Source organism: Boleophthalmus pectinirostris, unplaced genomic scaffold, assembly GCF_026225935.1.
Source record: "Boleophthalmus pectinirostris isolate CB_2022bp ecotype Guang Dong unplaced genomic scaffold, ASM2622593v1 HiC_scaffold_12, whole genome shotgun sequence".
NCBI classification, from domain to species: Eukaryota; Metazoa; Chordata; class Actinopteri; order Gobiiformes; family Gobiidae; genus Boleophthalmus; species Boleophthalmus pectinirostris.
In genome coordinates this window covers 23,100,477-23,113,420 of record NW_026571018.1, presented here as the reverse complement: position 1 = coordinate 23,113,420, position 12,944 = coordinate 23,100,477, and the positions used below count along the sequence as shown (strand labels likewise).

The window sequence follows — 12,944 nt, the reverse complement described above, 5'->3', positions numbered from 1 at the left end:
TGGACTGCCATAGATAGCATTGCTCTATGACAACACACATCTTGCCATGTCCTGTCATTAAACATTTGTGTAATGTTTTGCTTACATGTGCACTGCGTAACATTTCTAGTGGAGGGTCTGCCATTCGTTTGTTTGTTGGGAAATGTTATTGCTTTATTGTTTAGAATGTTCCGCAGTATATATGAAACCTATATCACCTCTGTCACCAGGGAGACAATAGGTTAGAGCACTACTCTACATTACAGTTCAGATCTGTGGAGAGTCGCCCCTAATCACAGAAGAAATGTTGGTATTTTTGAGCAATAGAAACGCTCAAATAAATGCTAGATGGATATGTTTAATGTCATACAATGGAAGATTCCAGGCAAGGATAACATCTCTATGGAGCTTTAACTAACTTAACTAAACTAAACAAACTTTAACAAAAATAACTTTAATGTTTAATGTTAGGATAACATCGCCCTTGTAAATGACAAAATCCTACAACAATAAATAAATAAATACAGTTTTCTTGCCAGAAGACACTGGGTTGTCTCTCTTGAGTTTTTGGTGTCTTGAGTAGTTGACTTTACATTTTTATCCAGAGCCTCTCCAAAGACTGCCCCTTCACAAAAAGCGCCTGAGCCTGCGCTGAGGGCTGCAGTTGCCTTAGCAGACACAGGTGGAGGAATGGGTCTTGACCAGGAGGAGTGTGCTGCAGTGAGTGGACTTGTACAAGCTGCAGTGTAGAAGTGCCTATTGGATTACCCTCAAACTCTCACCGCCTCCACTCATCCTGCAGACTTTACCGGCTAATCATCACTGCATTCTGTACCGAATGCAAGCATCGTCATGTTTATCAGAATACCATTTCTACTCTATTTGGCGCTTACTTTATCCAAACTTGTGTGTTGCATGGAAAGTGAACTTTGCTTTCCTGTCAGGCTAAAAAACTCCAATCATGACAGAAGGACTTTTTCTGACAACGACGTGGATCTCTCTAAAGGGAAAAGTGTCATAAAAATAAGGGCATTTCATCAGGAATTATTGCTTGATTTACGCCAGGACTCTAGTTTTATGTCATCAAGTATTTCTAACCAAGACGCACCGAAGCTATCCAACAGCGATGTCACGCACGAGTTGCACCGGTGTTTCTACTCTGGATACGTCAACGATGACAGCAACTCCTATGCAGCGCTGAGTCTTTGTAATGGTTTACAGGGTGCCTTTGGCTTCCATGGATGGGAATATTTTATAACTCCGGTCCAGAATGATACAAGAACTACAGAAGGTGCGCACATACTCCGGCGCAGAACCAGCCGTAACTTGACGCCAAACGCCACGTCCAGATGTGCCGTGGACAGTGACATAAGTCAACAGCTTGTGCAATCACTGGAGAAATACAGACACTTAGCAGATGACAACAATGTGACCAATACGATTCAGAAATTGGGGAGATCCAAAAGGTTTGCGTCAGTCCCCAGATACGTGGAGACGCTCATAGCGGCGGACGAGTCAATGGCACAGTTTCACGGCGATGACCTAAAGCACTACATCCTTACGCTGATGTCAGTGGCTGCGCGACTATACAAGCACCCCAGTATTCTCAACTCAATCAGCATCGTAGTCGTAAAGATAATTGTGATAACTGAAGCTGACAAAGGACCCAAGGTGTCCGGGAACGCAGCAATGACTCTCAGAAACTTTTGCACTTGGCAGAAAAAGATGAACAAGAACACAGATAAGCACGCAGAATACTGGGACACGGCAATTCTATTTACAAGAGAGGTAACATCATATTCACATTTACTTAAAGCTGCACCATGCAACTTTTCTGGTGTTGGTTATATGCTTGTCTCATGGAGATGCATTGTCTGGAATGATACACAATATGGTAATAAATTCATCTTTCGACACCACCAGGCCAAGATACAAGTCAGATGTGTGGAGAGGTGACCGTGCTTAAATTATAAATGTATTTATTTATTTATTTATTTTTTTAAATGTATTCAATTTCAGGCAAGTTATGGAAAATGTAAGCCAAAGCAGTGGAGACCCCTAAAGTTATCCGTATGTAGCACGTTTGACCTAATTTTCACGAGTCTGCATTTTTGTGAACGTTTAAAGCATGATCTACTGGCACAAGCCCATTGTTTTAATTGTACTCCTGAGAGCTCTGACACCGTAGGTCAGAAGTAATTGGGGAGGAGAGAGCAAAATCCCTGATTGCTTTCATTGCTCACGAGAGGGCAGTTTTTCATTGAATGGAAAAGCTGCACTCCCAAATATTTGACACTGGGTCAACAGTGAAGTCAATGATCCATAATGAACTGTTTGGCTTTAGGGAGTTTGACCAGCAAGCTTGTGTGAAAAGGGAAATTAAATGACAGTAGTTTAAAACAGATGATTTACCTGTAACATTAAGAAGTGTTGCAAGTGCCTGAAGGGATGCATTGCTGACTTTCATCACTGCTCCAGCTGCATGTTCTCCACTGCATGGGCCTCTTAAACACATCCAAAAGGGACAGATGGATACATGGATGGGGGGGGTGCTCCAGAGCACACTGACACAATTATATTTCCTGTCTAGGTCATGGCATCTGACAGAAAACAATATGCTCCATAAATATGCAAGCTGGGAGCCATCCAGGTCAATGTAAAATTTTCTATATAGGGAAAGTTTATCCAGTCCAATTTATATTTCAACTCAGAACCACACCTACACACAACAATGCCATCTGACTCCCTCAGTGACTTCAGTTTTTGATTTAAAAGATGACAGAATCCATTGAAGGCCAGCGACTACTGTATAGGCTACATATATTTTCAACACGGTATTGTAATAGCACTTATAAAACCAAGATTTTAGTTAGAATAGAAGTAAATCCCTATTTGTTATAACAATGTACTGTTTTGAAAAAGGTCAGTGATAATACATATTGATTTCAATTAATATTTGCTTTCAGGCTTTGTGTCCAATACCATAGTTGCCACTGCCAGAAAATCAGATTTCCTTTTATGGATTATCACAACAAATATAAAGAAGGAAAAATCTGAGCATAAAGTTTTCATTTGTAATCTGCATGCAAAGAATTCTGAGTATTTGATTCATAAACAAGGTTAGATTTCTTTACAGTGCAATCAGAGCTAAATTATAACAATCCTACGCAAACCATAATCAGAGCCTTAATCTTTGTACATAATATTAATCTGTGTTTTGTTTAAGTACACCATTTAATGGAGTTGCTTATATGATAGTTGACAGATGTGAGAAGTAGGTCGTAGCTTGAAACAAACTCTTTGACACTGCTGCTTTGTTCCTCTTGTTCTTCTTGCACGTTTTTATTTCCTCCTCTTAAATGACCCAATCTTTGGATGTCATCTCCTGCACACACAGAGGCATCTGGAAGCCATTTGGAATTGCAGCATTTGTGGTTTATGCTAGGAATGGTTTGTCATCATGGCTCTTCACTTGGCTCAGCGTTTTATGGGTACATTCATTGAACTGAAGTGCTGTACAGTTGCATTAAGTTAAGCTGGCTTTGTCTTTGCCTGGAGCTGCATTTCTCAGAGCACAAATTGGTTGTATGTAATGTATATGCTTGTGCTGTTTAGAGAGCGGAGATGGGTGTTTCTGTGCAGCGGTTATGAATGCTCGTGGCCTGTGTGATTAGTAGGCTTGGTCAGAAACTCTAAATATGCACTAAAACTGAGGTTGTACTACTGTGGTCAGGAAATGGGTCATCTGGAAAGCGTGCGACCGAGTTTAAATGTTATTATGACGAGAGACATTACATTATTAGCTCATGTAGGAGAAGCTCTAAACAAAGTAACCACTTAATTAAGGAGGTTTGTTAAGGCTATGGTGAACTTTATTGTCCTCTACATTTGACCCATGCTTCAGGGCTGGGGCAACCCATCAGAAGTAGTGCAATGCCCAGAGACTCATTTCCAGAGCTTGAGCTTGGCTTGATCAGGACTACTTAAGCCACAAGATTTTCCCTATTGTGCATGTTTTTTTATTTATTTGAAATCTGATGGGAGAGCAGACAGGTTTTAATAAGGAAAAATAAAAATAAATGTGCTTTTGTGACTTAAACATCTTCATATATCTCTCATATAATTTTCATTGCAGGACCTGTGTGGAGCCTCCACCTGTGACACTCTGGGCATGGCAGATGTTGGCACCATGTGTGACCCAAAGAGGAGCTGCTCTGTGATCGAAGACGACGGCCTGCCCTCTGCCTTCACCACGGCTCATGAACTCGGTGAGATCTGCCAAAACCACACATCACTTAAATGACAGCACATAATAAAATAACTGCTTACTCAAGTACAAAAGGACTAACTTGGGCTTCCTCTCAACAGGGCATGTGTTCAACATGCCACACGACAATGTAAAAGCCTGTGACGATGTCTTTGGGAGACTGCAGGATAACCACATGATGTCTCCTACACTGATCCAGATCAACCGCACCAGCCCCTGGTCTTCCTGCAGTGCTGCTATCATCACAGAGTTTTTGGATGGGGGACATGGTGAGTTTGAATGGTTAAGTTTCATATACAGATCCAAACACAGGAATGGATGGAAAAAAAACAAAATAATAACATGGCCTTTGTGATATAGTGCTCAGGGCTATGACTATTTAGCAACACTATAGAGAGATTCTGCTTTTTCTAACTTCATATGGAGTCATCTTAGAAAAAAATTGCCAAGGGAACAAATTTGTAAACCATTGACTCTTGTTGTATTTCCAAAATGCCTTTTTGGAAGAAGGTTGGTGCTGCTGTGCACTAATAACTGCAATACACACAAAAATGGCTATGCATGTTATGCATCACAGTTACTACATAATTTCCTTGTGATATCTTTTACTATTTGTGGTTTCAACCATTTAAGCAATTGTCCGAGTTCACGTTCTAATGATTTCGACAGTTATTCTTGTCTTCAACCCAACACTCATAATCAAAGTGTGGGCATAATCAAGTTACTAAAATGGGCCAGTGCAACATCTGCCATCACCAGAAATGCATTGGAATTGGTTTGGACTCTTTGCCAAGCTGGGCAGACCACAAAGCCCTGGAGAGGCACTCAACTCTTATTTTAAAACTAGCCGACATCTGCACTAAATTAGAGGTCTTGTTTAAAAGAGTCACCGCTGAGGTTTGGAATCAGAGGTGTATCCGCGTACCGCTTCACATGCAGAAGAACTCCAAATAGACAAACGACATGTCTCTGTCTACTTTAGTACAAGCCCACGAACAAAATGCAACCCAAGAAATACATAAAGAAAACTTGCCTGGGAGTGATTTTTGCTAACAGTGTTGTAACTTGGCCCCTACTGGCTGGCTGTCATAAATCTAGTCTTCAAAAAGCAGTGGTGCTCCTAGAACAACATGTTGCCTCACGTTACGATGCAGCGCCATGCCCCAAGTCATTTGTAATCTCCTCATTTCTGTGTAAACACAATAGCAGCTATTGTTTTAAATGATGGCTCTTTGGAGAGTGGGAAGGAAGGAATGAGATTGAGCTTGTTCAATGTTGAGTGAACTGTGAACTGACATTAGCAAATTATCAAATCACTTCCCTACACAGAAGAGGTAGGAAGTTTGTGCATGTAGTTTTAAAGTACTTGTACATTCTGAAACTACTGTAGCTGGTGCTATTCCAAATACTACTACTGTTAATTCTACCACCATCAGTTACTATTCTACCACTGCTGCTGCTACCAAAATTACTAACACTGTTTTCTCTATTGCTGCTACTGTAAATGCCCAATGCTATTACTCATCATCACGATTGTTGCAAAAATATCTTTAGTAAGAAATCTCACTTATGCCATGTCGTGAAGGGAATGATATATTACAGATAACAGATAAGATGGTTATCTCATGGTACAAGTGAGTACGAAGCACACCATGATCAGTCTTTCCCATAAACTCCCACAAAAGCACAGACATTTGATTAAAGAGGGATGGAAATATGGATGAATTTACTAAATGCTTCGTGTAGCAATACTTTATCTTTTTGTGTTTTCAGGGGACTGTTTACTGGACCCACCGCAGAAGCCCCTGGTCCTCCCTGATGTGCTGCCCGGAGTGACCTACAGTTTAGACCGTCAATGTGAGCTTGCATTTGGGGAGGGATCCAAGCCATGCACCTTTATGCAGCCTCCATGTGGTCGCTTGTGGTGCACAGGGAAGTCCAATGGTCATCCTGTGTGTATGACCAGGCATTTTCCCTGGGCTGATGGCACGCCTTGTGGTGAGGGACAGATCTGCGACCGCGGAATATGCACCAATAAGATGGCTGTGCAAACTGTGAAGGTAATACCATGTTCTGAATCACATTACACTTTGAGATCAAACAAAACTGAAGCACTTGTGTGTGTAAAGTGTAAAGTGTTAAGTATCTAAAATTGGTTTGATCTCTCAGTTAAGATTCTCTAGCTCTTATAATTTACTGCATAAATCTATGCAGTAAATTCTCAGTGAATCCTATTGCAAAACACAGATCTTTATAGAATATGACATGATATGAAAGATATTATAGAATTTGCATTGCTGTACTAAGTCCTTGCTATCTGGATTAAGTCATCATAAGTTACTCCCTACAATGGAAAATTTGTCAGACAATGCCACAATGTGTTGTGTCTGTGGGTCCCATACCGATGGAGTAAGCTTTGACATCCATCCAGAATCCTGCCTCTCTTTAGTTTCTCAGGCTACTTCAATTATTCTACTAAATTGATTTTTGCTCATATATCTTTTGTTCATCTTGTAATTTCCAGGTGGATGGTCGTTGGGGTAAGTGGGGTGCTTTTGGCCCCTGCTCTCGCTCATGTGGAGGGGGTGTCCAACTCTCCAAAAGGGAGTGTAGTAACCCATTTCCATCAAACGGGGGGAAATACTGCCAAGGCGTCCGTGTCAAATACCGTTCCTGCAGCTTCAACCACTGCCCCGACAATGGTACAACACATCCAATGACACGTTCTGGCCTCAAGCATTCAAACTTCTAACCTTTTCATCTGTCTGTTTTGAGCAGGGAAGACCTTCAGAGAGGAGCAGTGTGAGAACAGTGGACGCAGTTTCAACAACAATCGCATTGCTACCTCCGCTGTTTGGGTGCCTAAGTTTTCTGGTGTTTCTGCTAACGACAGGTGCAAACTCATCTGTAGGGCTAACGGCACCGGGTACTTCTATGTCCTTGCTCCAAAGGTAAGACTTTGTTTACAAAATGTACACAACTAGTTTTTAGAAAAAGAATAGCATTACAGCATTACAGTTTTACCTTGTAGAAATGGTCACTGGATCAAACTAATAGTAAGGACCGCCACAACAAACTGTTTTATGTAAAAAGCCTGAAAGTGTGTGTGTGTACAGTTTCAAACTTAAAGGTGCACTGTGTAACTAGTCTAGTGTAGGGTCTGTCATCTGCTTGTCTCCATGGAGATGTGCCTAGAATGCTCCACAATATGGCCATAAACTAAAGAATCTCCATGGAGACTTACGAGGCTAGATTTGTGGAGCGGTAACCCCACTCATAAGAATTAATGTTTTTTAAGATATTTTTGAGCAATAAATAACATCGGTAGTTGAATAAATGCAAGACAGATCAGTTTAATGCCATACTGTGAACAATTTAAACCAAAGCATTCATATCTCCATGGAGACAAACAGATTGCGGACACTCTCCAGAAAAGTTACACTGTGCACCTTTAAGACCTTTCAATAGTGAATAGTTTCTTGTTTACTTTGTTTACTTTGTGTTGATGAAAAAAACAGCCCTCTAATTGGATTATCAGTAACCAGTCACAGACTGAGACCAGTGGTTGATCCCTTTATCAAGTGTAGGTTTCAGGAAAAGTTGTCTTCTGCAGTAAATATATGGGCCAGCTGACTGTATTGTGTCTGCATATAAACACTAAGGGATGAGATAGGAGTTAGCCTAACCCAGATCGAGGAGTGTGATGTGAGTGTAAGCAGCACATTCAGAGTTCACACGTCACTCTAACATGCGGAGGAGGAGATAAAAATACTCCCAAGACGCTTAAATCACCTTGCAGCTGTACAATCCAACCTCAGCCAAGACGTTACAGTAAACCCTATGAATTTTAAAGGGCAGTTTGGGGCCATTATTAATCCATCGTAAAAAAAAATCAGGTTTACAAACTGGTTCCTTACATTTGTGCATGTGCTTATTGCAGGTGGTAGATGGCACCCCATGCTCCCCCGATGCAACAGGAGTATGTGTCCAAGGAAAGTGCATCAAGGCTGGTTGTGATGGAAGAATTGGTTCGGCTAAAAAGTTTGATAAGTGTGGCGTATGTGGAGGTGACAACAAAGGCTGCAAGAAAGTGTCAGGACTCTTCACAAGGCCAATGTGAGTACAGATATAGTGAAATAATATCAGACCACTTTAATCATCGAGTTCTGAACTGATTTTGTGTAATATTGACAATTATACAGACATGGATACAACTTCGTGGTCATGCTTCCAGTGGGCGCTGCCAACATCGACATCAGACAGCGAGGTTACAAGGGAATGGCAAGTGATGACAACTATCTGGCTGTAAAGAGCAGTAATGGACAGTATGTGCTGAATGGGAACTACGTTGTGTCCTCTGGGGAGCGAGACATCATTGTAAAGAACAGTCTGATGCGCTACAGTGGCACCTCTGGCGCCTCTGAGACTCTGCAGGCGGTCAAACCTATAGGAGAATCTTTAACTGTTGAGGTGCTGTGTGCCGGCCGGATGACCCCGCCCCGAATCCGCTACTCCTTCTATCTGCCCCGACAGACCAAAGAGGACAAGGCCTCAAAGAAGGACACACGTATAAACTCCCACAATAGTGTCCTAGCAGAGGATGATAAGGACAGCCTGAAAAATGTATATACGAAGGAGGAGCCTGGTCTGGAGAAGTGGCTCTCCACAAACTGGGACAAGTGCTCGGTAACCTGTGGTAATGGGCTGCAGAGGAGGTTGGTTCAGTGTCTGCGACCGGATGGTAAGCCTGGTTTTGATTGTGATCCTGCACAGAGACCCCCAGCCACCAGGATGTGTGGAGAGCCCTGTCCCGAGTGGAGGGTGGGGAACTGGTCCCCATGCTCCAGGACCTGTGGCAAAGGATTCAAGAGGCGCCCCCTGGACTGCAGAGCTCCCACGGGACACCTGCTGCCCCGAGAACACTGCACGGACCTGCGTAAACCACAGGAGCTGGACTTCTGTAACCTCAGCCCATGTTAGGGACTCTTGGTCAGGAGCAGATTTTATACTTTCAAAAACTGATGGATAATAAATGTTGAGATTTAAGTCTCTGCAGAGATGACTATATTACATTTAAGGGTCTAATTTAAAGAAACAACACAACACATTTTAAATGTTATTTATCCCATGTCAGCAGGTTCTGAATCTCCATAAAGCCCCACCTGCCTTAGACTCAGCGTTTATGTTTGGGGCTTCTGCAATACAAAGATGAACAAACAAACAAGAGCGTTTGTGTTTATAAGCACCCTGCTGCATGTTGCTCGCCACCTGTCTCTTGTTATTTTTCAGGGAGTTTTTAGATTCTTGAAATAAGAAATAAAATGCATCACTCCAGAGTTCTTGCTGCTCAACACGTAGCCAAGTTCTTTGCCACAGCTGCTACCCTGCTGCTGTATTGATTATCTAAACCAAATATTATCTTAAAGCCAATTTGCTTGCAGCTGTTTAGGACACAAATGTGAACACATTCTTCACAGCCATATGTTAGAAAAGATTAGCCATATTCAATTATTTTCTAGTGAAAAATGGAAGTGTTTCTGTGTTCGGAACAAAGCTACTATTTGTCTTAATGAGACTGATAAAGCTTTGTAGAATCTTAGCTGAACTGTTCCAGGAATTTACAAGTTGCTCATTATTTTTCAGGGTTTGTTTGATTAATAGCAATAAACAACATTTATTGTGTGTGTATTGGAAAGATTTGTAAAGTCTGCTATGGGGATTTATAAATGCTTATCCCTAAGTAAAGTTTTTCTTTCCTCCTAGAGAAGCAACATATGTGTGATTTGAACAGAGCTGGACAGTCCAACATTCACTAGTAAAATTTGATGGGCTTACTAACAGATTCTTATGTTCTTGGTGTTCCATTGTTGCCCTGTGTCCACAGTGTACATCAGGTCGTAGAGCCTGTTAAATCATGCTCTTCTGGCACGGTTTACACACATCATTTATTATCAATGAAAGGCTACACGTTAGGGAAGAAAAGCTGGCAGTGCCTTTGTTATACTGTTATGATTGTGTCTCTCCTCATCCAGAGCACAGCTGTCCTTTAGTCCAGTACTATCTCCACTTTCCTCAGCAGCAGGACTCATGCAGCATTGTCTTTATGTTTTCTCAGTTAATTATACCTTGGCTTTTGCACTTTGTACAGCAAAAGTAATGACATACACAGATTGTGCTGTATACTATGTATACATTTATCCATTTCTGTGCAAAAATATTGTAAATATTTCTCTTTTTTCTACTCAGACAGTTCGAAATGTCTTTGACTTTTGTATATTTATTCCAAAATAAACCATTAAGAACCACTGAAACTCTTTTACTTTTTTGATGCGACTTTGAGTGAATGATTTACAGCTAACAATGATTAAGTGATGAGGTTTTAACTGTGGCCATCACACCTTGTAACAGTTGCCCCTAACCTAAAAACTTCACTTTACTGTGGATGAGTTCACAGTCTCTCACATATTTTCCAGTGAGTCGATGGCGTAATGTGGACCTGGGATTCTGGTCTTGAGCAGCTGGGAGTGCGTGTCTGTCCTCTGGAAAATCTGAATGTGTGACTGTGCATGTGCAGCAATGACTGGTACGTGTCTGAAGAAAGAGGTCAGAGGGAGCACGGGGCAGGGGGTCCTCTTTTTCATACATTTCAACTGTTTTAAATACAAACGTTTAATCCACTGACCTACATTAAGGCAGTCTGGGATGAAGCCAGGCTAAACATCATACTAGACTCAGTGAAGAAAATTGAGAGCTCACTCATCACTGTTACTTCATGTTGACTTTGGCCCTACAGGGGATTGGCAGTAATTTGTTTTCCAATAAAATCCAAATTCTTTTGCTAGTTTTACACTTCCCCTGTAAACAAAGGCCCATAATTATCGGAGCAATAATTAGTGATGTACGTAAGTGGGATTATGATGCGGAATCTAAGTATGTGGGGTGTGTGAGCAATGTTCTAAGCCTTAATGCATTTTACAACACGTGTTTTTGAGTTACTTAGTGTAGAGCAAAGTATTTTTTCTTGGGTTTTCTTTGAGTAGTTGTAACCTTTGTTGCAAAAGTAGAAAGTGTAGTAATAGCAACATATATGTGCAATTGCAGCTTTCTTTAGCCTCCAGTCAGTATTAGCTTAGTTTGTGCAGAATAAATCTATAATATGCCCCTTTAGTCCTTGTAAAGAGAAAAGATAAAAATGATCTGTAGTTAAAAGGTTTCTGGGCCCCTCTTTTCACACTATGTCTGGTTTATAACGTCTTCATAAAGAAAAAAATTTAGGACAGTTTAGATAAGATAGACACAAAACTGTCTTATGCAGGACTTGTTGTTGAGATAAGGTTTGGTCCTGTAGTGGTGGTTGTTTGGGAGCTGGTCTGAAAGAGTGTGGGGTCACTGAGGACAAGCTTTTGGCCCAAGTTTACTATTTACAAGAAAGCCCTTTTTGGAGAGTGGGAGAGTAATGAGTTCTGTCTGAAACTCTGCATTTTAACTCTCTGCTTGGATATTCAGTGATTAATACTTTCCCAATGCGCAGACAACACTGTGCATCTCTAAGTATGCCGGGGTGTCTGCTTCCTCTTTAAGATGACATTTTGAGGTCTTTTCACCATTCAATAGATAGGCTATTTTGTTTCAGATTGTTAATTGCTATGTAAACTGTCCTAATTTCTCACCATTCAGAAACCCATGGATAATCTTTACCTTATTAGTTTCTATTATTTATTTTGAGTCCACCATGGTTTGGGCTTAGACTTCCCAGACCAGGATTAGAATAGGAATCCAATGACCAGTTAGATTTATATGTTGGCATCTGGGGCTAAACAAGCACCATGTTCATGTTCAGTTATGGTTCCATACATTAGAAAATATGCATCCATTAGTGTTGCTCTCATTTAAGAGACTTATGTTTAAACAGAATAAACTTGAATTTGATTTTGACTTAAAAAATGTTTTGGACTCAACATGAACACTATGAATTAAGGTTGCAGTTTTATTTATTTATTTTTATTAATATTTATTAAAAATAAATATGGTATTTATAGTTAACTGGTCCAAATCACGCATCAAGAACCAAAGCAGAAGGGGGAGATGAAGTGGAACCATGTGTGTAGTATGAGAGGGGATATAGCTTACCCCAAAGAGTGGTTGTTTTAATGATCTGAAAAGTATTCTTCACACTATAATTTGGATCAGAGAACCATCCGGAGCATTGGAAAATATGGCAGTAATCATCATGAGTAGTGATCACAGAGCTGAACAATGACAGAGCAGGACATGTGGCTGTTTGGACGTATACAGGGCTGTTTTGGGTGGTCCTCTGGGTCTGCCGAAGGGGACATGCATGCTTATTCTGGTTGAAGTTTGTGAATTATGGGTCCAAAAATCAAATCCAGCCACAAGACAGTTTAAACCATTGTCCTCTGTATGAATGCTTCATGTAAGCCAAACCATTTAGCAAAACATGGCAAGCTACATTGACCTCCAAAGGGAAAAGCATTAAATTTTGTCAGATTTGTGTCGGACTGCAAAATAACTAATAATAATCCAACACTAATTCACCATATCCATTTGTATCAAGGTAGCTAGTTATGCTAAAATGCTTATTAAATATGTAGTTTGTAGTTTTCTATGGGAACAAGGAAGGTATTGGAAACAACATTTTGTCTATGCTGAAGAACAGATTCCTGGCCTAAACTTCTGA

The 12,944-nt window shown here is 40.8% G+C and overlaps 1 protein-coding gene across 1 annotated transcript; it reads left to right on the top strand.

Moving 5' to 3' along the window:
* The first annotated feature begins 831 nt into the window (after positions 1 to 831).
* On the top strand, positions 832 to 10,316 carry LOC110158473 (A disintegrin and metalloproteinase with thrombospondin motifs 15-like). Its single transcript, XM_055148657.1, has 8 exons — positions 832 to 1,767; positions 4,115 to 4,247; positions 4,348 to 4,515; positions 6,020 to 6,306; positions 6,771 to 6,948; positions 7,025 to 7,197; positions 8,187 to 8,362; positions 8,449 to 10,316. The coding sequence occupies exons 1-8, from the start codon at positions 832 to 834 to the stop codon at positions 9,224 to 9,226; spliced, it is 2,829 nt and encodes a 942-aa protein (XP_055004632.1). The 3' UTR covers positions 9,227 to 10,316.
* The last annotated feature ends 2,628 nt before the right edge of the window (positions 10,317 to 12,944 follow it).